General features: G+C 36.3%; 2 protein-coding genes across 2 annotated transcripts in view; one reads left to right on the forward strand and one right to left on the reverse strand.

The window, feature by feature from the left end:
• Positions 1–27,338, reverse strand: part of LOC123549359 (transcription factor 25-like) — a 64,533-nt gene that overhangs the window by 5,172 nt on the left and 32,023 nt on the right. Inside the window, exons 13-15 of the mRNA XM_045337387.2 lie at positions 10,024–10,182; positions 1,826–1,916; positions 1,137–1,213 (exon numbers count right to left, since the gene is read on the reverse strand). Of these exons, the coding sequence (XP_045193322.2) occupies positions 1,137–1,213; positions 1,826–1,916; positions 10,024–10,182 (327 nt within the window). The remainder of the gene's footprint in view (positions 1–1,136; positions 1,214–1,825; positions 1,917–10,023; positions 10,183–27,338) is intronic.
• LOC123549360 (innexin unc-9-like) lies at positions 13,108–18,685 on the forward strand. Its single transcript, XM_045337388.2, has 3 exons — positions 13,108–13,340; positions 16,034–17,094; positions 17,744–18,685. Exons 2-3 carry the CDS (start codon positions 16,067–16,069, stop codon positions 18,072–18,074), a joined length of 1,359 nt encoding a protein of 452 aa, XP_045193323.2. The 5' UTR covers positions 13,108–13,340; positions 16,034–16,066; the 3' UTR covers positions 18,075–18,685.

Below are 27,338 nucleotides of genomic sequence, written 5' to 3' on the forward strand. Positions count from 1 at the left end.
AATATAGCCTCTAGAGAGGTCACAAGGTTTTTCTATTTTTAGATCTACTGACCTAGTTTTTGACCCCACATGACCCAGTTTCGAACTTGACCTAGATATCATCAAGGTGAACATTCTGACCAATATTCATGAAGATCTCATGAAAAATATGACCTCTAGAGAGGTCACAAGGTTTTTCTATTTTTAGATCTACTGACCTAGTTTTTAACCCCACATGACCCAGTTTCGAACTTGACCTAGATATCATCAAGATGAACATTCTGACCAATTTTCATGAAGATGCATTGAGAAATATGGCCTCTAGAGAGGTCACAAGGTTTTTCTATTTTTAGACCTAATGACCTAGTTTTTGACCCTATGTGACCCAGTTTCGAACTTGACCTAGATATCATCAAGATAAACATTCTGACCAATGTTCATGAAGATCTCATGAAAAATATGGCCTCTAGAGAGGTCACAAGGTTTTTCTATTTTTAGACCTACTGACCTAGTTTTTGACCCCACGTGACCCAGTTTCGAACTTGACCTAGATATCATCAAGGTGAACATTCTGACCAATTTTCATGAAGATCTTGTGAAATATATGGCCTCTAGAGAGGTCACAAGGTTTTTCTATTTTTAGACCTACTGACCTAGTTTTTGATGGCACGTGACCCAGTTTCGAACTTGACCTAGATATCATCAAGATGAACATTCTGACCAACTTTCATAAAGATCCCATGAAAAATGTGACCTCTAGAGTGGTCACAAGCAAAAGTTTACGGACGCACGGACGCACGGACGCACGGACGGACGACGGACGACGGACACTGCGCGATCACAAAAGCTCACCTTGTCACTTTGTGACAGGTGAGCTAAAAAAATATGCCAAAGAGAAAATATCATTTTCCCAACTGGACTTCAACTTGTCTCTTTTCTTGAACGATAAATATTTTTTAGCATTATTTTAACATGGACTTCTGTCAGGCAGAGAGCTGACTCATAACAGCAGTTTGTGACAAAGATTCTAACAGAAGTTTGTGACAAAGATTCTGCATGTAATAATATAATGCGAGTTATGAGATTAGTATCTGAAAGATTGGAAAACTGATAATCAAATTTTTCAGTCTTATTCCAGTCTCCAATCTCAGCCGTACCTTGCAGGTCTTCTATAGGCTTCTACTGAATCTAGTGGTGGTAACGGGTCAAAGCTCAGCACTGTACTAGCTACATCCTGCAAGAGTAAACAAAAACAAAATCAGTTTGCAACAATCACCGTATCAGGACAATATGACATACACCTGAACAGTTAAGTTAACTGGAGGGGCCTTTGTGGCCGAGTTGTTAAGGTCGCTGACTTCAAATCACTTGCCCCTCATCGATGTGGGTTCGAGCCTCACTCGGGGCGTTGAATTCTTCATGTGAGGAAGCCATCCAGCTGGCTTACGGAAGGTCAGTGGTTCAACCCAGGTGCCCGCTCGTGATGAAATAATGGGAGGGGCACCTGGGGTCTTCCTCCACCATTAAAGCTGGAAAGTCGCCATATGACCTATCATGTGTCGGTGCGATGTTAAATCCAACAACAACACCTTAACTGAGTAAAAGATTTAAGTTCAAGGGATAAAAGCCTGTTAAGCATCATCAAACAGAAGAAAACAACAGTACAACTGAACTCATTGTTGCTAGTTACACACCAAACAAAAGCTCAGTATCTCTATTAGACAGCAATTTACAAGTTTTTATTTTGACACTACCACTGAAATTTTGCGTGTGCAGTTGCTTAAATTAATATGCTGGAATAATGTCCGAGGACTATTGTACAGGGAATAGGTAGCAATATAATCACCTGAGGAAGTGTTGCTGTTGCTGTAGGAATCTCTGACATCAGGATATGTCTGTATATATTCCTTGGTGTACCTTTATAACGAGATAGTCTCCTGAAGAGTAACAGTAAATAAATATTGTAATTCATATTCTTCCCTAATAAGTATGTCTTAATTTCAATAACAAGAGGGCCATTATAGCACTATATCACTCACCTGACTCAAATAGGATGACTGATGTTTTGGCACTACACAATACCATAATATGCCAATTATGTAAGCTCTAGGCCTTGCAGTTATAGACAAAAATACTTTTACAGTTTTTCCTATATCTTATACCCCAGGGCATGACCTGAACAAAATTAGTAGGAGACCACTTGACAATACTACATACCAAATATCTAAGTTCTGGGCCTTGTAGTTTGTGAGGGGTGGGAGGGGAGAATTTTTTTCTTTTGGTTCTGTGGCAAGCGGACTTTTCATGCAATGAAATTCTCTGCACAACTTCGGTAGAGAACCATTCAAGGAACATTTGGGTCAAAGCTCCTCCAACTTCCAACAAATGGTTGAAGAGGTATTAACTGAAGGAGAGACAGACAACGGGCACCTAATTATTGTAATAACTCAGACTTTGATACCGTCTGAAAAATATAATTTCTGTATTATGTGAAACTGTTCTATCATCTGCTTACTAACGTACACACAATGTATAATAATGTAAAATTGCCATTCAGTGGCATAGGAGCCTTTTCAAACTTGGACTTTATTTCTGTATTATTTAATGACAGCAGTCTGAGAAACAGCAATATTCCATGCTGCTGTGTTTTATAGTTCTGTAATGAAGGAAGCTGAATTTACAGTTTTACACATATAATGATCCTTCTGTAAAAACAAAGCTTTCATCCTCGTAAGTACAAGGGAGATAACTAAATATTCAAGAGAGTTATGGTCCTTTTCTCTACATTCTGTCTCACTCACATCTATCACTACATTCTATTGCAACAAACCATTCAGGGTTCTTTTAATTATCATCCAGCATGCGAAAATCTAATACAGAAGGGAGGTAATAAGAAAATTTTAAAGAAAGAGTTACAGTTCCTTCACTTTGCACTTCACCTCACTGCCATATATCATTGTATCATGCTTCATTATACTGCATTTTCTTCACTGGATTTAACCCTTACACTGCTAAATTTCTATAATGAACTAGTCAATCTTTCAAACTGGACAGAACCTAGTCAATCTTTCAAATTGGACAGAACCATTAACTGTCAAAAGGGGTGATTACCAAAATGTTTCTGACAGAATGGTGAACAGTGCAGACCATGATCAGACTGCATGATCTACACTGGTTGCAAAGGCAGAATAAATCCTGTCCAGCATGATAAGGATAAAGTAAATGTCAGAACAGAAGAATTAAAATTTAGTTTTATGATTTGACTTACTTTTTCTGGAGAGGGAGAGGTGATGAATGTAAAAAAATGTGTTTCTTGCAAGTGGGATGTAATGGGTTGGGAAGTGGGTAGGAGTGGGGGTAGGGGTCAGAAATTGGGGTTAGTGGAATATCAATGGATTACAGTATTAAGAATCATAATGAGTTGTATGTGAAATTGCAAAACATGCCATAAAACTTTAACCAACAAGCAAATTCGATGAATTGGTATCCCCCGCCGAAAGGGTTTGTGGTGAGGAATGGCAAAAAAATATATCCCACAAAAAGTTAAGGATGTTAATAAGAAGCAAATAATTTCATTAGTCAAAATCAATTTAACAGAAAACAAATGTTTAATTAAAGAGTACATAATAAATGTATGATACTTTGATCCTGACTAAAGAATTTATTTTGAATGGGATATGCTTACTGTAATAAGCTTAGCTTTTAAAATTAAATGCAGTTAATTGAAATATGAGCTTGAAGTTTAACTGGAACGAAATATTGTCTTTGAGTGGTTTGGCACCAGGTGTTGTTGTTTAACATGTACATTTGAACTTAAAAAAACAGATGTCCTTATGAGAACACTGGTAAGATATCTTGAACATGACTGAGGGCAAGGCTTGTGCAGTCACAACTTTACATGTTGAAGGTTTGAACATTTAAAAAAAAAAAAAAAAAAAAGGAATGGAAATATATATATGTATATATATTTATTTTTTAAGGGTGTCGGGGTGTGGGGGAACGGGAGAGGAAACAAAATTTCACATGTTGATTATGTTGATGGAAAATTAAAAATGAAAAACAAGAGGGTCATGATGACCCTGGATCGCTCACCAGAGTAATATGAGCTACATGTTTCTAATGTCAAACTGATGATTTTTACAATTTTTTTGGAAGATTTTCCGATGTACAATCAAGTAACCCCTGGGGCGGGGCCAATTTTACGCCAGGGGTCATGATTTGAACAGAGTTTGTAGAAGTCTACTAGGAAATGTTACATATCAAATATCTAAGATCTAGACCTTCTGGTTTATTTTTAGCAAATTTATGAAGATTTCCCTATGTACAATCAAGTAACCCCTGGGGCTGGGTCAATTTGACCCTGGGGGGTCAAGTTTGAACCAATTTTGTAGAGGTCCACTAGGCAATGCTACCTGTCAAATATCTAAGCTCTAGGCCTTCTGGTTTATTTTTAGAAAATTTTGAAGATGTACAATCAAGTAACCCCATGGGGCAGGGTCAATTTGACCCCGGGGGCCCTGATTTGAACAAATTTTGTAGAAGTCTACTAGGCAATGCTACATGTCAAATATCTAAGATCTAGGTCTTCTAGTTTATTTTTAGAAATTTTTTGAAGATTTTCCTATGTAAAATCAAGTGACCCCTGGAGCGGGGTCAATTTTGACCCAGGGGTCATGATTTGAACAAATTTTGTAGAGGTCCACTAGGCAATGCTACATGTGAAATATCTAAGCTCTAGGCCTTCTGGTTTATTTTTAGAAAATTTTGAAGATTTTTTTATGTACAATGAAGAAACCCCATGGGGCGGGGTCATTTTGACCCTGGGGGTCATGATTTGAACAAATTTTGTAGAAGTCTATTAGGCAATGCTACATGTCAAATTCCTAAGATTTAGGCCATCTGGTTTATTCTTAAAAAATATTTTGAAGATTTTCCTATGTAAAATCAAGTGACCCCTGAAGCGAGGTCAATTTTGACCCCGGGGGTCATGATTTGAACAAATTTTGTAGAGGTCCACTAGGCGGGAGACAATCAAAATCCCCTTGATCAAAATCCCCTACTCTGAAAAATGACAGGGTGTTACAAAATCCCCTTCATACTTTTGCAGGGGGTATCATAATCCCCTCTGTGATTTTTACTTATTTCATCAAGTTCAAATACAACTATATACAATTTAAAAGTCTATTGCATAAAACACGTAAATACAATGCCTTTAGCAAACATAATATAATTTGGAGCACTGATATCTATATATCTATAATGAAAATCACAGAGGGGATTATGATACCCCATGCAAAAGTATGAAGGGGATTTTGTAACACCCTGTCATTTTTCAGTGGAGGGGATTTTGATCAAGGGGATTTTGATATACATTCCCACTAGGCAATGCTACTTGTGAAATATCTAAGCTCTAGGCCTTCTGGTTTATTTCTAGAAATTTTTTGAAGATTTTCCTATGTAAAATCAAGTGACCCCTGGGGTAGGGTCAATTTTGACCCTGGGGTCATGATTTGAACAAATTTTGTAGAGGTCTACTAGGCAATGCTACATGTGAAATATCTAAGCTCTAGGCCTTCTGGTTGATTTTTAGAAATTTTTTGAAGATTTTCCTATGTAAAATCAAGTGACCCATGGGGCGGGGTCAATTTTGACCCCGGGGTCATGATTTGAACAACTTTAGTAGAGGTCCACTAGGCAATGCTACAAGTCAAATATCTAAGCTCTAGGGCTTCTGGTTTTTGAGAAGAAGATTTTTAAAGATTTTCCTATGTAAAATCAAGTGACCCCTGGGGTGGGGTCAATTTTGACCCTGGGGTCACCCCGGATGACCAAGGCAAGTGGGCAACCAGGTGTGGGTGCGCAACTTCACATGCTTATAATAAATGTTCACAGAAACAAGAGCACCGCCTTGCGGGTGCTGACGCTCATCTGATTTTTTTTGTGTAATAAAAATATTGCCCTACCCATGATTTTCTAAGTCTAAAAAGGGCCATCATTCTTGCAAAAAGCAGGATAGAGTTATGTTTCTTGATGTACAGTGTCCACTTATGATGGTGAAAAACTGTTGCAAGTTTTAAAGCAATAGCTTTGATAGTTTATGAGAAAAGTTGACTTAAACATAATACTCAACCAAGAAAATGATTTTCTAAGTCCAAAAGGGGCAATAATTATTGCAAAAAGCAGGATGGAGTTATGTTGCTTGCTGTACAGGGTCAGCTTATGATGGTGAACAAGTGTTGCAAGTTTCAAAGCAATAGCTTTGATAGTTTAAGAGAAAAAGTTGACCTAAACATAAAACTTAACCAAGAAATCTGATATTTTCTAAGTCCAAAAGGGGCCATAAATCTTGCAAAAAGCAGGACGGAGTTATGTTTCTTGCTATACAGGGTCAACTTATGATGGTGAACAAGTGTTGCAAGTTTTAAAGCAATAGCTTTGATAGTTTAGGATAAAAGCTGACCTAAACATAAAACTTAACCAAGAAAACTGATTTTCTAAGTCCAAAAGGGGCAATAAATCTTGCAAAGAGCAAGATGGAGTTATGTTTCTTGATGTACAGGGTCTGCTTATGATGGTGAACAAGTATTCCAAGTTTCAAAGCAATAGCTTTGATAGTTTAGGAGAAAAGTTGACCTAAACATAAAACTTAACCAAGAAATCTGATATTTTCTAAGTACAAAAGGGGCCATAAATCTTGCAAAAAGCAAGATGGGGTTATGTTTCTTGCTATACAGGGTCAGCTTATGATGGTGAACAAGTATTCCAAGTTTCAAAGCAATAGCTTTGATAGTTTAGGAGAAAAGCTGACCTAAACATAAAACTTAACCAGGCAACGCCGACGCAGACGCCGACGCCGACGCCGACGCCGACGCCGACGCCGACAACCGCTCAAGTGATGACAATAACTCATCATTTTTTTTCAAAAAATCAGATGAGCTAAAAAATGAAAGAAATTCTGCCAAATGGCAAGTTTGTTATGTACAAATATGTGGATTTTTAGACAATTAAAGGGCAATAACTCTGCAGTTACAAAAGAAATCCATATGAAATTGTGTGTGCACAACCACATTATAGTGCTCTAAATTCTGTTAAAGTTTCATAGTTCAAGGTCAAATATATCAAAAGTTATGATGCATAAATTGCCATATTTATAGTACCCTATATAGTTAACACTAGAAACTTCTAAGGGCCATAACTCTGGTGTTACTTGGGCAATCTGACTGAAACTTTACGGGCCGCAAGAACTCATAGTGGTGAACAAGTATATGAAGTTTTAAAAAAATATTCCCAACCATTTCCTAGATATGGCTCCGGACGGATGGACGGAAGGACGGATGGACGGACGGACGGACAACGCCAAAACTATATCCCTCCGACTTTCGTCGGGGGATAACAAAAAGTATGACTAATGACCTTTCCCTTCGAGGTTTCTGATTAAAAAAAAAACATGTATGTGGTTCTGTGGTTATATCGGCAGTAATTAAGAAGATACAGTGATTGCAAAGCCTGCCACTAAATTTTAACAAGGCAGTCTGAAAGACAGCTATATCCCCTGTTATTGTTATGGATAATGAAAGGGTTTATGGTATTGGGTGGAACCATTAACAATCAAGTTGTGACCTTGACCTTAAGCTGGCAGGGGAGAATTTTGAATTCTGCACATTGTCTTGATAAATGGAATACTATAGCCGAGTCATATTAAAATCCTTCAAGGGGTTAAGGAGATACAGAGCAGACATAAAATGGAAGGCACAAACATTTGACCTTGACCCGTGACCTTGTCCTTGAGCCAACAAGGCTAACTCATGGGTTCTGCATATTGTCTTGATAGGGTGATTAACTGACCCAAGTTTCATGAAAATCCTTCAAGGGGTTAAGGAGCTACAGAGCAGACACAAAATGGAAGGCTCAATCATTAGACCCTGAGTTGTGACCTTGACCTTGAGCTGACATGGCTGACTCATGAGTTCTGCACATCGTCTTGATGAGGTGATCATTTGACCCAAGTTTCTTGAAATTCCTTCAAGGGGTTTAGGAGATACAGAGCTGACACAAAATGGAAAGCTCAAACATTTGACCCAGAGTTGTGACCTTGACCTTGAGCTAACATGGCTGACTCATAAGTTTTGCACATTGTCTTGATGAGGTGATCATTTGAGCCAAGTTTCATGAATATCCTTCAAGAGGTTTAGGAGATACAGAGTGGACACAAAATGGAAGACCCAAACCTTTGACCTCGAGTTGTGACCTTGACCTTGAGCCAACATGGCTGACTTATAAGTTCTGCACATCTTCTTGATGTGGTGATCATTTGACCCAAGTTTCGTGATTATCCTTCAATGGGTTTAGGAGATATAGAGCGGACATGAAATGGAAAGCTCAAACCTTTGACCTTGAGCTGTGACCTTGACCTTGAGCCAACATGGCTGACTCATGGGTTCTGCATATTGTCTTGATGGGGTGATTAATTGACCCAAGTTTCATGAAAATCCTTCAAGGGGTTTAGGAGATACAGAGCAGACACAAAATGGAAGGCTCAATCATTAGACCCTGAGTTGTGACCTTGACCTTGAGCTGACATGGCTGACTCATGAGTTCTGCACATCGTCTTGATGAGGTGATCATTTGACCCAAGTTTCTTGAAATTCCTTCAAGGGGTTTAGGAGATACAGAGCGGACACAAAATGGAAAGCTCAAACATTTGACCCAGAGTTGTGACCTTGACCTTGAGCTAACATGGCTGACTCATGAGTTTTGCACATTGTCTTGATGAGGTGATCATTTGAGCCAAGTTTCATGAAAATCCTTCAAGAGGTTTAGGAGATACATAGCGGACACAAAATGGAAGACCCAAACCTTTGACCTCGAGTTGTGACCTTGACCTTGAGCCAACATGGCTGACTCATAAGTTCTGCACATCTTCTTGATGTGGTGATCATTTGACCCAAGTTTCGTGATTATCCTTCAATGGGTTTAGGAGATATAGAGCGGACATGAAATGGAAAGCTCAAACCTTTGACCTAGAGCTGTGACCTTGACCTTGAGCCAACATGGCTGACTCATGGATTCTGCATATCTTCTTGATGAGGTGATCATTTGACCCAAGTTTTATGAAAATCCTTCAAGGGGTTTAGGAGATACAGAGCAGACACGAAATGGAAGGCTCAAACCTTTGACCTTGAGTTGTGACCTTGACCTTGAGCTGACATGGCTGACTCATGGGTTCTGCACATTGTCTTGATGAGGTGATCATCTGACTCAAGTTTCATGAAAATCCTTCAAGAGGTTTAGGAGATACAGAGTGGACAAGAAATGTTACGGACTGACAGACGGAAAGACGGAGACCATTTCTATTAACAAGCATAAGTGCTATATTTGATCCCAGTAACCTTGACCTTTTTATTCCTGACACTAAACTACCATAATAATGATATACCAAGACCAGACCTTTTGTGAAGTTAGCTGATAATAGGGGTAGTAGTTAAGACAATAGCGAAGCTGGAAAGACTGCCCTAAAACCTGAATACAACTGCCAGGGTCAGTACAGCAACCCTTCCTATTCTCTGAACAGTCAAGTTATAAATGGGGGAATAATTCAAAACTTATTTTCGACAGAATTATGGTCCTTGCCCTCAGCACTTTTCATTTATATCTCAAGTTGCCTTATACTGCTTTCAGTGGTTTCAAAGTTAATAGGGAGAAAATGGTGTGCAGGACAGATATTCCAATGTTCTGAAATGTGCCAAAAGATATGTACTGGTGGTACCTTCTTTATATTACCTAATATCGATACGCTTAAAAATAATTCTAAGACCAAATCTAGGTGTCATCTACTGTGTAATATAAGAAAGGAAAGACAATGACTTGTGGGGTGACACACATTTGCACAGTCATCCTTCTTCTAGATTCATGCATGTTGTTGTCTTCAAAGCATTACACAGATTAATGTGTTCTCACATATAAGGTGCACTCTCTTATAAGACGCACCCCGATATCATATTACAACTATCTACCTAATGAAGAAAAGTTAGCGGTGAAAATTACCTTTGTTTATATGTTTCAATAAGAGGATCTTTTTTCTCTACTCTATCTATCACAGTTTTAACGTTCTTCTCGAGCCATTCCATTACCTCGGGCAGTTTCCAACATGCATAACATCTTCCAACATAAAGAGCTATCAGCTGTTTCAAGGCGTCTGGTTGGCTGGAAAAGAAATCATCAAGATGATAGTAATATAAAAACTGTACAAAATGCATTTGAAGGGAGCCATGCTCCTGTCTGTAGAAAATTAAAACTTGGATAAAAAATGCAAAATAAACAGAACAGCAAATTAATGGAAGGCTGAATTATTCTTTTGAACTGTTGTCTGCATTCAAATCTTGTTGTTTCTTGTGGAATAGAACACACTTTATAAGAACAGAATGCTGCTTTTTGCATCATTAAATGTAACCCTGATAGCTATATAAATTTATAATGCTACAGAGGGTAATCTTGTTGTTTCTTGTTGAATAGTACATACTTAAGAATGGAATGTTGCTTTTTGCATGATTAAATGGGTATAAATCATATTGGGACTTCTCATATTATATACATCTCATAAAAAGATATGGATTCACAAAACACAATAGAATATAGTACTAAAAACCAATTTGTGACTCTAGAGGATAAAGAACCCACACTGTAGTGGCCATTCTCTGAGTTGCTAAAATGAATTATTATACCACATAATTATAATGTACTGAATCAAAGTGATTTGTAAGCATTAACTTTGAAATAGCCCTTTCCATTATTAAAAGTTCAAAAACACTGCTGACCTCGAAATCAGATTATATAACCATGGAGTATAGTTTGATTTTGATGTTTGAGAGTTCAATTCATAGACTCATCTGCAGATTAGGGAAATCAGCATGATTTACCTTGCCTTATTTAGGTAAGAACCACTAGCGTACTGAATAACATTGTCTACCTATATAACGGACCATACCATTATTAAACTACAAAAACATTGTTGACCTGGAAATCAGACTATCAAGAAATATAACTTGCTGTGGTATGCTATTATAATTAAGTCTCAACTCTGTATAAACTCCACAGTGCAGAGTTAAACAGAATAGACTTGCTACTTGACTGGCTTAAGGTTTAACCTTTAGCCTCAATATTTACTATGCCTGAATGCAAGACTTCCTTACAGTTAGTCCAAATAACAGGAATAAAACATCAGACTGTAAAACAAGCTGGTCTGATAAGCCCATCCTTCAGTTTTCATTACTTGGACCAACATAATTATACCTTAATACACTTTATTAAAATATTTTTTTGAAACTCATACTGGGTCTGGTCACCTTCATTTTTTCAAAAATGATAAAAAAAAAAAAATACAACACATTACAAAAAAAATCACTTAAAAAATTTGATAAAATTTCAATCACCCAAGTATCTCAAAAAAAGTCTGTGACCACAATATTCTCCATCATACAAAACTCAAACAGATACTGTAATCTAATAAAATATATATATTTTTTAAATTATTTCAATGAATCACTGCAAGAATTAAAAGTTCCATAAGAACAAGGCACTCTAAGGAACCAACAATATATACTGCAACTGTAACCCGGCTCATTATTGGGTCACCTAGTATTGCGACTGTTCTTGTTTATTTGGGAAAATCATACATAATTATAAAACTCGCTTTCTGTGATCTACTCTTTTATTTTCTTCCATTAAATTAATATCTATGTCCATCATATTATATCTATTCACTATCGTTCTAATTTAATACCCACAGAACTGGTTCACATATTCCGTCAACAACTGCTCATATGTCTCAAACAGAGTTATATCCAACTTATGTATTTAACAGTTATTAAATCCAATATTTTATCATTTACTCTTCTTCAGAAAAAATTGCGTCCATTTTTACACATGCGCACCTATAACATAAAACAATGACTAACTGGCTGGCCCTAAAATATATTTTTTTTTTTGTGGGGGGTGGGATTTAACATCGCACTGACACATGATAGGTCATATGGCGACTGGCCCTAAAATATAGCAATACAAACAAATCTGTATAGCTCTGTATTAAAACATAAACTGATCTGAACTAGAAATGTGTCCATGGGACACAGATGCCCCCCACTACATGACATTAAAAGGACAATTTTTTCCCAGGTCAGGGGCCACAACTCCTACAATACTGAATGAATCCAGATGCAAAACCCCAGGTGCACAACTGCACATGCTGACCAACATTCCTGTAAACTTTGGGGACTCTAGGTCAAATACTTTTGGAGCTATGCACGATACAACATTAAAATGACCAATTTTTAACTAAGTCAGTGGCTATAACTCCTACATGACTGAATGAATCCGGACGTGAAACCCCTGGTGCACAACTGCATATGCTGACCAACATTCCTGTAAACGTTGGTGACTCTAGGTCAAATACTTTTGGAGCTATGCGCGACACAACATTAAAATGACCAATTTTTTACTAAGTCAGGGGCCATAACTCCTACATGACTGGATGAATCCGGATGCGAAACCCCAGGTGCACAACTGCACATGCTGACCAACATTCCTGTCAACTTTGGTGACTCTAGGTCAAATACTTTTGGAGCTATGCGCTACACAACATTAAAATGACCAATTTTTTACTAAGTCAGGGGCCATAACTCCTACATGACTGGATGAATCCGGATGCGAAACCCCAGGTGCATAACTACACATGCTGACCAACATGCCTGTAAAGTTTTGCGACTCTATGTCATATACTTTTGGAGCTAGGCGCGACACAACACTAAAATGACCAATTTTTACAAAGTCAGGGGCCATAACTTCTATATGACTGAATGAATCCGACGCAAAACCCCAGGTGCACAACGACACATGCTGACCAACATTCCTGTAAAGTTTTGTGACTCTACGTCAAATACTTTTGGAGCTATGCGCGACACAATTTAACATTCTCGGAAGGACAGACAAGGGCAAATCTATATGCCCCCCCCCCCCCACCCCCGCAAAGTGGGGGCATAAAAACTTGTGATAAAAAGGCTATAGTGCAAAAAACAGATCATTATATAGGCACTACAGTAAGTCTATAAATATTTTACCATACATCAAGCTTGTGTTATGATGACCCAGTAAATATTACTCTACTGCAGGATTTTGTATGAGGAGTGACTCAATTTCACCTAGACTTTTAACAGTGCATTTTTTTTAAGTAACTATTTCAAAATAGAACTGTTAATAAGGGTGTTACAAAATACTGTTCTCGGATATTGGAAATACACTGTACACTGCACAGCACTACTGTTTTACTTTTTATCTCCTGGATAACATTTATTATTACATCTATTGGAGTAAGTACTGATTTGAAAATTTAGCATGTGTAAACCAACTTGTTGCTTTTTCACTGAAGGTAGCAATGTTTTATTGAACAAAACAAGAAGATATTTATTTAAAACAAATTAACTGTTTTTATACTTCATATAATCTAATACATGAAAGGTTACAAAAGTTCATGCAATAATGAATTTAAAGACCCATAACAATCTAGTGACCTATTTCCCCATACAAATATAGTTTGGTCTAAACTTAACTAAAATACATCAAGAACTTTGCATACTGCTACAGTATTTCAATAAAGACATTAAACATCAGAACAACAAAGCAGGGCCAGAAAAACAACAACATGTGTTTAAGGTTACCAGGCCAAAAAGTTAGGGTAGATTATAGGTCAGAACAAAGATATCTTTATTTCTAACATTTTGTCACAAAGAAGCATAACTAATAAATTTCATTCTTTTAAATATATTTTCTAGTATAGCAATATGTTGAATTTATTACTAGATAATATAAAGATACTTAAAAAATTCTTAATTTGAAATCCAAAATGAATGTATTCAACTGAAAATAACATAATATGGTTGTATTTAAAGTCAATGTAAAACTTGCATGATATAAGACTAAGTCCTGACTTAACCCTTACCTTGCTAAATTTCTATATTAAATGAACTTGTCGGCCGTCCACCATCTTCCAATTTGGACAGTACCATTAACTGTTAAAAGAGGTGCTTACCAAAAAGATACTTACTGAATGGTGAACAGTGCAGATCATGATCTACACTGGTCACAAAGGCAGAATCAATCATGTCCAGCATGGTAAGGGTTAACGGTCAAGGCTGAGCCTTGTTGTACTGATCTTGAAGGCATGGATTTTAATTTGATGAGAGATTAATAATTGCAACAAGGGAAGTTTTTTATCAACTGTCAAAGTATGACCAACTGTTCTCATAGTCTTGGCATAGACAAACTGCATCATTCGATCAGATGCTTTCTTGACTAGTCCTGTTATTATATTTGATGACGTATCTTTCAACCTTAAATGTTGTCCACTGGATGTAAACAACTTATAGATTTTAAAGAAAACGTCAACAAACAAGTGGATAGCTACTTGATCAAAGCTGTTATTAATAATCTATCTAAATCATAAGTATAATTATAATAGTGTTTACTCTACTTAAGATTCTACACAAGATTGCATAATTATGTGGACTGTATGTATATAGTATAGTAACAAAAAACGAAGTCCCATAACTCTGCAGAACGGACGGACAACCTGAAACCAGTATACCAGTACAAAGAAAGAACCAAATTTTGACACAATAAAAGCTAGAGTTAAGTAACTTGCTGATGCCTGAGACATGTTTGAAGTTTAAAAGCATTTGACCACGTAGTTTTTGAGAAACCTGCATATAAGCAAAATTTTAAAGGGACATAATTTTAACAAATAAAAGCTAGAGTTATGTAACTTGCTGATGCCTGGGACATGTTTGAAGTTTAAATGCAATTGACCATGTAGTTTTTGAGAAACCTGCTTATAAGCAAAATTTTAAAGGGGCATAATTTTAACAAATAAAAGCTAGAGTTATGTAATTTGTGCTGTGAGGTCATCTGATGATTCTGAAGATATGTATGAAGTCTGAAAGCATTTGGCAAAACTTTAACCTAAATTTGAAACCTGCTTTCAAGCAAAACTTTAACACTTTGACAAAATAAAAGCTAGAGTTAATTCATGATGTCATAGGCATGTGTGAAATTTCAATGCATTTGACCTTTAGTTCTTGAGAAACTTGCTTAAATTTGTACTTGCAAAACTTTGTGATGCAGATGCTGTCCAAAGGATGACAACAATAGCTTTACTATTTGAAAAATTAAAAGTCAAAATCTGCACTCTACATCTTTATAAATGGTATTCACCAGATTTCTAACAACACAACACAACTTTTATGTGCTTTTTTGTCTTACAGAAAAGTGGGTTGTGTTAACAAAATAGATAAAAGTTATATTTGTGTGTTGTTCAATACTCTAACACAATCCGATTCATTTTCCTATTAAACAATGAAGGCTGAAGACAGTGAATTATTAAACAACAATTCACTGTTCTGACATCACAATTATTACGTCATAGCGTCAAACAGCAAAGCGGCGCGCTGGAAAAGAAACCGATTGAAAACGGGCAAATATTTGGTACAATGCCGTCAAGGATGTACTTTAAAGTCCTTGGTAACGTGTTAGAATCGAAATAATATATCACATTTAGTGATCTGCTCTTGAATAAATCATTGTTTGTCGTTCAGATACGTATTATTATATCACTCGGGCTGCACCCTCGTGATATCATTCCTTCGCATCTGAACTCCAAACAATGATTTATTCAGCGACAAATCACTAAATGAGATATATTATTTCTTAAGTTTTCAGACTTTAACATGTTATTACCAACATTAAGTATTCTTAATTTTAACAAGAGCTGGTTCAGGCGATTTAAAACAATGGCAATGAGATAGGGTGGGGACTTGTGGATATGGAAATTTCAAAGCAGTAAAACAAACTTATTTATGATAATTATTCGTACAAAAATATTTTTGTCCATGTCCTCCATTCATCAATTATTCCAAGCAGTGATAAGGTTTTCGTTATCACATTAATTTTGATTTATATATGATTCCTTGATTCCTCCCATGTAGTAAAAATTGTTTATTATTTGCAGAAAAATCTGGCCCCAAGGTAAAGACTTCTAAATATGCCAACTGTAAGTAGAGGGCTATATAAATGGTTGCTATGGAGAGGCGCTACCTTGGAAGACTTTGCAGACAGACTAAATCATTTCTGGACTTTCGGCCTCCTACTTATATTAGCCTGCATTATAAGCTGGAAGCAGGGCTACAACTCGCCTATAAGTTGTTGGGTACCAGCTCAATTTACAGACAGTTTTACAAGCTACACACATCAACATTGTTGGAACAGTTATTTCATCCAGTATCCACGCGATATTGAAAAAGCTGAAAAGGAAATTCTCGAGATGGAGATGAATATATCCTTGCCAGATATATCTTTCGTTACATATGAACCGAAAGCGGTATCTGTAAATAGCGAAAGTCTTGATGAAACTGACAGTCTTCTCAAAATCATGTCAACAACCAGGACACTATATCAATGGGTACCATTAATTCTGTGCTTTCAAGCGCTTCTCTTCAAACTGCCAAATCTTCTCATGTACATTTTACACAGCCTCTCTGGAATAAGCTTCGACAAGATTGCTGGTTTAACAAGTGGATATGAGAACATTAACTTAAAAGAGCGTGATGATCTGTCTAAGAAGATAGGACGTTATATGTTCAACTGGTGTCAACAGTTTGAGAACTGGTTACCATGGCGTTTTCTCACATTACTGTGGCTTATTGTTAAATTCCTATACTGTGTCAACATCATTGTACAGATGTCTCTTATTGACGCCTTTCTGAGGACAACAGACTCGCCCATTGATAATTCCACCTCGTACGGTGACGTCATTACTGGTAATCTCTTCCAAAACAACGCTACAACATGGAAAGAATCGCCAGCCTTCCCCCGACAAATTTTGTGTGACTTCTCAATCCGTCAGTTACAAAATATCCAGAGGTGGACAGTACAATGTGATCTGCCAGTCAACTACTTCAATGAATATGTCTACATGTTCATTTGGGTGTGGTTTCTCTTTGTTGCCATAGTTACCTGTCTCAGTCTCCTCCTGTGGTTATGTAAGACTATGGTGCCACTGTTCCGTAAACGGTAAGTAGACACTAAGATGTTCTGGCTTCATAATGTACAGTTTTTTTCCTGATCTGCAATCCTCATGGAATGGTGAAATACAAAAAGAGTTTGTGTGTGTGTGTGTTAGGGTTTAACATATTTTTCAACAATTTTTCAGTCATATAAACAATGGTGTCTTCTTGTAGCAGTGAGTACAATGCCCAACTTAATAGTGCTGCCTCACTGGAATATCACGCCGTAGACACGTGACATGATACTCCACCAAATCACATTATACTGACACCTAGCACTATCCTCTTAATGTTGAGTGTCAAGGGATGAATATGACACGGAAAGTACAACAAGAATGCAAAAGTCGAAATATACCCATGTCACAGTTGTGACTTTCAAAATAGTCCCGTCAAGTTTCGCATTTCTGACATATTCAAGGGCTGTAACTCTAGAGATACTTGTCTGCACTTGCTGGTTATCCAACACTAGATTTTATACTGAAACATATCTTGTATAAGTATGGTTTAGATCAAATAACAAATACTCTACACATTGTGTGGACATTTATCAACTTTTGCTTTTTTCAGATTCAGGGGCCATAATAAGGTCTGTTATTATGATAGCAAGCAATTATGATAACTGGTAATTAAGGTAACATGTAATTATGATTTTTCAGATACATTACAAACGCAATGGGCCTAGCCGATGACCTTGACATTAGAACCATGCAGTACCATGACCTTGGTAAATTCTGTAACCTTATTGGAGAGGACGGGGTCATGGCACTCAAATTAGCTGGGGCCAACTCATCAGAACTTCTCGTCAGTGATGTTGTATATACCATGTGGAAATTATGCACTAAAGACTCGCGCCCACAGCAAGCTGGACAAATACTGTCTGTGCCAGAGGTACGGGTCCAACCAGCTACCACAGCAGGACCAGGCAATGTAACTTACCCTAGACTGGAGGGACAAGAGTTTGACAATGAAGCCAAGAAAATAGATTAGACTGATTAAATGATCTGACTAACTCATTCATATTTTTTGGTAAAAAATGGAATTCTTTTAAAATCTGTAACAAATGCATCCTGTACAGACCTTTTGTATAAAATGATTATTTGTGTGAAGTATCTTTGCAAAGAACAGAATTGTTATATCAAAGCCTAATACAGGGGAGACACTTTTGAAATGTCATACCAAATTCTATGTAAATGAGATTATTTATTATCTTCATCTCAGCTGTAAACAAGTAGCATAAAAGAGAGATATTCAACCAGCTACAAGCCCAATATCCAATGCTTCTTGTTTAAAGATTATTTACTATTGTACATTTATTTTCAAAAGTGAGCAGTGTTTCATTGAAAACAAATTCAGTCCATCTTGATGAATGTTTACCCAAATGAACATAATTTCCCACAAAGTATGTATTATGAAAAATATTAAGACCAGGCTTACACTAATTTGGTACATGTGAATGAAAATGAAAAGTCAAGGTCTTATTTCATTGTTGTATGTTTTGCTTCAAGTATTATCATATATTATAGCTTGTAATTATAACATAGTTATCCATATTTAGTACCTTTTATATATTTTATATCTGAATAAAAAATAAGCATGCACACATTTGTATTCTTTCTCACTAGGTTAAATGCAAGTAAAAAGGACAACAGGACCATGATGGTCCTGAATAGCTCACCTCTTCCCACATGACCCAGTTTTGAGTATGACGTCGTTTTTTCTATTATTTGACATAGTGACCTAGTTTTTGAGCTCATGTGACCCAGTTTTGAACTTGACCTAGATATTATCAAGATAAAAATTCTGACCAATTTTCATGAAGATCCATTGAAAAATATGGTCTCTAGAGAGGTCACAAGGTTTTTCTATTATCTGACCTATTGACCTAGTTTTCAAAGGTACGTGACCCTGTTTTGAACTTTATCTAGATATCATAAAGGTGAACATTCTCACTAATTTTCATGAAGATCTCACGAAAAATATGGCCTCTAGAGAGGTCACAAATGTTTTCTATTTTTATACCTACTGGCCTAGTTTTTGACTGCACATGACCCAGTTTCGAAACTGACCTAGACATCATCAAGGTGAACATTCAGATCAATTTTCATGAAGATCCATTGAAATATATGGCCTCTAGAGAGGTCAAAAGATTTTTCTAATTTTAGACCTACTGAACTAGTTTTTGACCGCAGTTGACCAAGTTTCAAACTTGACCTAGATATCATCAAGATGAACATTCAGACCAACTTTCATACAGATCCCATGAAAAGTATGGTCTCTAGAGAGGTCACAAGGTTTTTTTATTATCTGACCTACTGACCTAGTTTTTTAAGGCATGTGACCCAGTTTCGAACTTGACCTAGATATCATCAAGGTGAACATTCTGACCAATTTTCATGAAGATCCACTCAAGGGTATGGCCTGAAGAGAGGTCACAAGGTTTTTCTATTTCAAGACCTACTGACCTAGTTTTTGATCGCAGTTGACCCAGTTTCAAACTTGACCTAGATATCATCAAGATAAACATTCAGACCAACTTTCATACAGATCCCATGAAAAATATGGCCTCTAGAGAGGTCACAAGGTTTTTTTATTATCTGACCTACTGACCTAGTTTTTTAAGGCATGTGACCCAGTTTCGAACTTGACCTAGATATCATCAAGGTGAACATTCTGACCAATTTTCATGAAGATCCACTCAAGGGTATGGCCTGAAGAGAGGTCACAAGGTTTTTCTATTTCAAGACCTACTGACCTAGTTTTTGATCGCAGTTGACCCAGTTTCAAACTTGACCTAGATATCATCAAGATAAACATTCAGACCAACTTTCATACAGATCCCATGAAAAATATGGCCTCTAGAGAGGTCACAACGTTTTTTCATTATTTGACCTACTGACCTACTTTTTGACGGCACGTGACCCACTTTCGAACTTGACCTAGATATCATCAAGGTGAACATTCTGACCAATTTTTATGGAGATCCATTCACAAGTATGGCCTCTAGAGAGGTCACAAGGTTTTTCTATTTTTAGACCTACTGACCTAGTTTTTGACCGCACATGACCCTGTTTCGAACATGACCTAGATATCATCAAAATGAACATTCAGACCAACTTTCATACAGATCCCATGAAAAATATGGCCTTTAGAGAGGTCACAAGGTTTTTCTATTATTTGACCTACTGACCTAGTTTTTGAAGGCACATGACCCACTTTCGAACTTAACCTAGATATCATTAAGATGAACATTCAGACCATCTTTCATACAAATCCCATGAAAAATATGGCCTCTAGAGAGGTCACAAGGTTTTTCTATTAATTGACCTACTGACCTAGTTTTTGATGGCACGTGACCCATTTTCGAAGCTGACCTAGATATCATCAAGGTGAACGTTCTGACCAATTTTCATGAAGATCTCATGAAATATATGGCCTCTAGAGAGGTCACAAGGTTTTTCTACTTTTAGACCTACTGACCTAGTTTTTGACCGCACGTGACCCATTTTCGAACTTGATCTAGATATAATCAAGATGAACATTCAGACCAACTTTCATACAGATCCCATGAAAAATATGGCTTTTAGAGAGGTCACAAGGTTTTTCTATTATCTGACCTACTGACCTAGTTTTTCAAGGCACGTGACCTAGTTTCGAACTTGACCTAGATATCATCAAGGTGAACATTCTGACCAATTTTCATGAAGATCTTGTGAAATATATGGCCTCTAGAGAGGTCACAAGGTTTCTCTATTTTTAGACCTACTGACCTAGTTTTTATAGGCACTTGACCCAGTTTCGAACTTGACCTAGATATCATCAAGGTGAACATTCTGAGCAACTTTCATAAAGATCCCATGAAAAATGTGACCTCTAGAGTGGTCACAAGCAAAAGTTTACGGACTGATGACGGACACCGCGCGATCACAAAAGCTCACCTTGTCACTTTGTGACAGGTGAGCTAAAAATCTAAAAAAAACAACTAATATAAAGAACTGATTGTTCTTTATGAGATTGAGTCTTTTATTAAGTACGCTGTGTCCAAATAAAGAAGAAGGTTCAATGTTGCCCAAAATGGCTTGAAAACTGAAAGTCTCGAAATGGAGTAAATTCCAAGTTTTCTTTCATCAAAAAGTATTGTTTTATCAAGCTGTATGCAACATTTTACAATATATTCATTATCGAAGAAAAGACTTGAAGCAAATTAAAACACTTAACTATAAACCTTCAGTTTTGAACCGATTTTTAAACGAAACTTCAACTTTCAGTATGGACACAGCTGTCATAACAATGTCTTCTTTTCCAGTTATCATCAATTTGAAAATTTTCCAAATTGTGTAGGCTATATAAGGCTTAGGCCAGAATTTTTTAATTTTTCGTTTTACCGACCCGCCGACCCTAGATTTTGCCTGATGGAAAAAAAATAAAATACAAAAATCCCCCAAAAAAGCCCATTTAGCGACGTTCTTTTGACGAATTTAACCTTCGTTATAGCCGTAGTTTATCTCTAGCATATCGGTACCGTATCCGGCGCCCGGTTTTTATACTAAGCATCAAGCATCTATATACCTGGAGTTAGTTTTAACTTTTCGAAAACATTTTTATATTTTCCAGTTTAAATATTTACTTTCAACATGCCTGCTTGGTGGATAGGTTTGGTGTTATTATCAGACAGATCCTCTATTGGTAGGGTAAATAAATTTGTGAAAGTTGAATCCCGAGACACTATCGGAAATGTATCAATGAATGTCCCACCATGATTTTACTGAATTCGTGATTGATGAAATCACGTCGTCAAGTTCGAGGAAACGTGCTGAAATTTTTTTTATTAGATGTGAGGCTGATATGCCAGTTGATGTGCTGAGTGAAGCAAACATGAAATACATCCAGTGTACAATGAAAACCCCACCCACTGAGACTGTCAATACTTCCAAGGATCAAGATGTAAAATCTGCATTTCGTGTTCTAATGACTATGCGTCGAAATTATGAATTCCTACCAAAACCAAGGTATGAAATCTAGCAGTACCATAAAAAAAATGGTTTGTGGCAGTTTAATGCTACACACATATATATAAATCAAAAATTGGTAGTGCATGTATCCAAAATGTGTGTATATCATACTATAATATGTTGAAACGATTATTATTAAAATGGTGTACAGATGGGGACCTAAAGTAACTGAGGGGAAAAATCCCTATGAACAGTCCAGACAGGGGATGGAACTGTTGGAAGTGCCTACTATCACTACACTCCTCCCCATTTTATCATTGAAGGCCTGCACCATACCGTGGAACTGCAGAGCAGAGTTTATACCCTTTCAGACTGTCTGCTCTGTAAACCTCCAGCTCAATGAAAGCCCTGATCTGTTCAGTTTACCTCGTTGCCGTGAAAGTAACCGAGAGAGAAAAAATCCTAAGTCCCGACTAGGGATTGAACCGTAACTTTAATACCGGCTTCTTTCACACAAGTTTGGCAGCCCTGGCTATCCCCTGAGTACGGGCTTGTGATATAATTCCTACGGGTCTTAACTTCTAACTGGGCTCTAAACAACGACAAAGCACAGCAAATGATTTATTATTTCTCAGGTACACTATCATAGACAGGCATAGTGTTCATCATTCCATAAAGCCTGATATTGAAATGCACATTTGTTAATAGGTCATCATATTATAAAACAACATTTTGCGTAACTGTTTTTTCCCCCCTACCTACCCTACCCTTTTCCAAAAGAAAATTGGTAAAAAAAAATGTGTGTAACTGTTTTTTATTTTTATTCCCTCCTCCTACCCTACCCTTTTCCAAAAAAAATCGGTAAAACGAAAAATTAACAAGAGCTGTCCGTAAGACAGCCAAGCTCGACTATTCGAAATATTGTCCCAGAAGCAGGAAAATATTACCCAAAAAGGTTAAATATCAAAAGAGTTTTAAGTTCAAAAGGGGGAATAATTTGACCAAAATGCATATCAGTTATGGGACTTACTGCTATCAACTAGTTTTATAACCCTGACAGCACATGTGAAGTTTCAATTCAATATCTGCATTAGTTCTGGAGATAATAACTTGCATGTAAAACTTTAACCAAAATTTTCTAAGTCTAAAAGGGGGCATAATTTGCTCAAAAAACATGTCAGAGTAATGGGACTTGACCCACAGAGGTTGGTAATTGATCTAGAAAAAGAAAAAATAAGTTTCAAATCTATATGCCTTTTAGAAATAGCTGTATGTACTTGCACGCAAAACTTTAACCAGAATTTTCTAAGTCCAAAAGGGGGCATAACTTGGCCAAAAAGAATGTCAGAGTTATGGGACTTGCTGCTATTAACTAGATTTATAACCCCGAAAACACATGTGAAGTTTCAAATCAATATCTGCATTAGTTTTGGAGATAGAACCAAAATTTTCTAAGTCTAAAAGGGGGCATAATTTGCTCAAAATACATGTCAGAGTTATGGGTCTTGACCCAGTGAGGTTGGTAATTGATCTAGAAAAAGAAAATATAAGTTTCAAATCTATATGCCTTTTAGAAATAGCTGTATGTACTTGCATACAAAACTTTAACCAGAATTTTCTAAGTCCAAAAGGGGGCATAATTTGGTTAAAATGAAAGTCAGAGTTATGGGACTTGCTGCTATCAACTAGTTTTATAACCCCAAAGACACATGTGAAGTTTCAAATCAATATCTGCATTAGTTTTGGAGATAGTAACTTGCATGTAAAACTTTAACCAAAATTTTCTAAGTCCAAAAGGGGGCACAATTTGCTCAAAATACATGTCAGAGTTATGGGACTTGACCCAGAGAGGTTGGTAATTGACCTAGAAAAAGAAAAAATAAGTTTCAAAGCTATATGCCTTTAATTGATGGCTGTATGTACTTGCATGCAAAAACTTAACCAAGGTGTGACGCCGACGCCGACGCCAGGGTGAGTAGAATAGCTAGACTATTCTTCGAATAGTCGAACTAAAAAATTCTGGTCTTAAGGAGGTATGTTACCTTGTTACAAGGGAAAATTCAAATTAGTTGAATGGCAGCAATTTTTTGTATTTCGTGTAATATGACGTTTTAACTGATTCAATCTCAATTTAGTTTATCTCTGTCCCTTCAAGTTCAGGTTTTATCCAGGTTTGAAGAACATGACCCTCCAAAGGTATTTTATATTGAAAGAAGAAGGAAAATACGGATATTTAACACTTTTCAGTGTATTTTAGTTTCACTGATATCAGTAGAAATCTGCATAATTGATAGTGTTACTTGTATGCATGTTAGCTTTCTATTATAAGTTTAAAATGTATATGTCGCGGGGCTCGTGTTTCCATGGTAACGCATTTTCTCTCATTTTTAAACAACTATGTATGAAAAACTGGGTTTTCGATGGCTTCAGTGCAATTCTGTTAATGACCAACATGGAATATTTGGGTAATATTATTAGCAAAATACCAAGCACTTGACATGGTACCCTATTTGTCTTAAAGTTTAAAGTAACCATGGCAACAGAGATGTTTAAAATAGCTTATACCTTGCTCTTTGTCGTAATTTCTTATAAAAAATATTGAATAAAATTATTTTTCTTGTTAATGTAGTTTTAAAACATATTATTTCTAACGTAAGTTATATTTTCGTGTTATTTGCATTTACTAAAACAAATTTCACAGCTTAAAATACTTACAGCAGTACCCTTCGTCTGACATTTTTCATGGAAAAATCGTTCAGCATGCTGCTATTATTCTCATAGATATTGTTGAAATGAAAATAAAAAGCCGAAGCTGTGTTCCTTAAATAGACCAGTGTCAACACTTTTGAATTTTACATTTAGATATATAGGTCACGGGCTTCGTTTCCATGGTAACATCAATTCAATTCAAGAAACCACACTTTTCTACTGAAATTTGAACAATTTCAGAGCTTAGTTTTAGTATATATGTAACAAACTATCCAGGAAACTGAAAAATAGGTATTACAAATCAAACTGAAAGTTTTTTATTTGAAAATGGCCGTAACAAGTAACCTTTCACTCAGTTATATTCCAAATTACATTGGTTACCATCATCCATTTTCTTACATTCCGCATACCATTTCAATATAACTACATAAAAGAAGCAAAATATTGATTATAATTCAGAGCAAAAGACTCATAAAAAATATTTCAGCAAATAATGGCTGCTTGTAGAAAGTTCAAATCAAGAAAATGCACAGAATTACGTACTTTCAAAATAAAAGCTATTGATTTTGCGCGGTAACTGACACGTAACGTCACTGACGTCATTTTAAGGCAACATTGTTTTGAAGCGTTTCTGTGGCAATTTATTCATTATTTCTGCATTATTAAACCATAAAGCATCAGATCGGAGGCAGGTTCATGAATTGTTTGCAGTAAAATGGATATACAAACACATTTAGTTTGTCGTAAACGTCGTCGTACATACAAATATTAAGGTAACCTACCTCCTTAAGTGAACCTTGTCTTTTTTCCTTTCCGATTCATGGGATATATGCAGATATTTTGCAGTCACTAATTATTCGAGTTGCCAAAACACAAGACAAGGAAAAATAGAAATTGAAATGTACTATATCATTATTAGAGTTACAAGCCATCTAAAGACCAACTTTCATTTGAAAAACAGATTTTTTTTGTTCAAAAGCCACAAACCACCTGAACAAACTATTAGAATAAACTATCTGCACAAGATCATTTGAAAATGCTTAAAGCCTTAGATTCTTCATGAAACAAAGTGGTTAAGTTTATTTCTCATAATTTCTGTTGTTTTTTATGCAATACTGTAAAGCCAGAAAATGTTGTAACAGATTTATATTCACTACATTCACTGATTTTCCATAGTGGTAAAAATAAATACTCAGGAAAGTGCAAAAATATTCTATTAATATTAGAAATGGTCTTTTAATTGTGTTTCTCATTTTGAAGAAAATTTTACAATATGTATAGTGGACGCAACTTGACCCCGATGGTTGACCTTTGCATAATAATACATAATGAGGCACAACCTATTATTGAAAAGGAGTGTACGTAAAACACGAGCTGCACGAGAAAAAGGAAATATAATTTTGTGTAAATATAAATTAGTGTATTGGAAAGTTTTAATTGATCAAATGTAAGTATATATACTTTGATACTGCACTGTATACAAACTAATTCCATATAAATATACACGGCTACCCTAAGCACCATTGATTTCTATAATGAAATAACCGATATGAATAATCAGCCTAAGGTCAACCATCGCGGTCAAGTTGCGTCTACTATACCAATTCTAATTTTGAAAATACAAACAATTAGCCTCATAAAAATATCAAAATTAACTGTGAATTTAGTCCCAAGGAGTTGAACTGACAGGCTAATGCATTACGTCAGTAAGTAAATACAGTGACTTGCGCATATTGTCACAGAATGACCTTGGATATGACCAGCTAGTAATGAAAACAGTCAATTATCTTAGTCTTAATGTATATATGACAGGTTTATGACCAGGATGACACACCTTTATCTCCTTAGTGAACTTCCAAATAGCAGTCTGTTTATTAACACAGTTATAGCTGAAGATGACAGCTGGACAAATGTTAAAGTCCTTCTTTAATTTTTGTACTTCAGCTACATGATTTCTGAAATACGACATTAATCTAATTATGAGATTATATCTAATGTAAAACTTTGTTCCCTAAAACTCGATGGGACCAGAAAAATTTGCTCGAGTTATCAACAGCTCAAGGCACAGAATAATTTATATTATACAGGGATTTTGCTTGGACCTGATGGGGAGTTCGAGCTAACGAAGTTTGACTGTATCATGTTCAACAACATCTTGTGGGCCTGCTCTGTTATAACAATCTTCATACTGCTGTTTTCCCTTCTACATGCATGAATATACAATACAACATATTTAATCTGTTATCAGTCTTTTACTGTTCAACTGAATAGGTTGTTCAGTTCATACTGAATGTTGTTCTGAAACTTTAGAGTAGTCTTCTGAAATAATTGTAAATGGAATATAATAAATCACTGATTCAACATTATTCCAAGTCCTAGTGTAAGCATCCATAGCGATTAGAAAACTAGACATTTAATCATGACTATAAGGATCTTACATGCCTGCCTGTGTAAGACGGGGTTTTCCCAACCCGAGGGACAGTGGAATGGAAAATCGAGTGTTAGCGAGGTTTTTTATCCATGCTGTCCCGAGGGTTGGGAAAACAGCTGTCTTACACAGGCAGACATGTTAGATCACTTTTCTTGCCTATCA

This window comes from Mercenaria mercenaria, chromosome 6, assembly GCF_021730395.1.
Source record: "Mercenaria mercenaria strain notata chromosome 6, MADL_Memer_1, whole genome shotgun sequence".
In the NCBI taxonomy this organism is placed as follows: domain Eukaryota; kingdom Metazoa; phylum Mollusca; class Bivalvia; order Venerida; family Veneridae; genus Mercenaria; species Mercenaria mercenaria.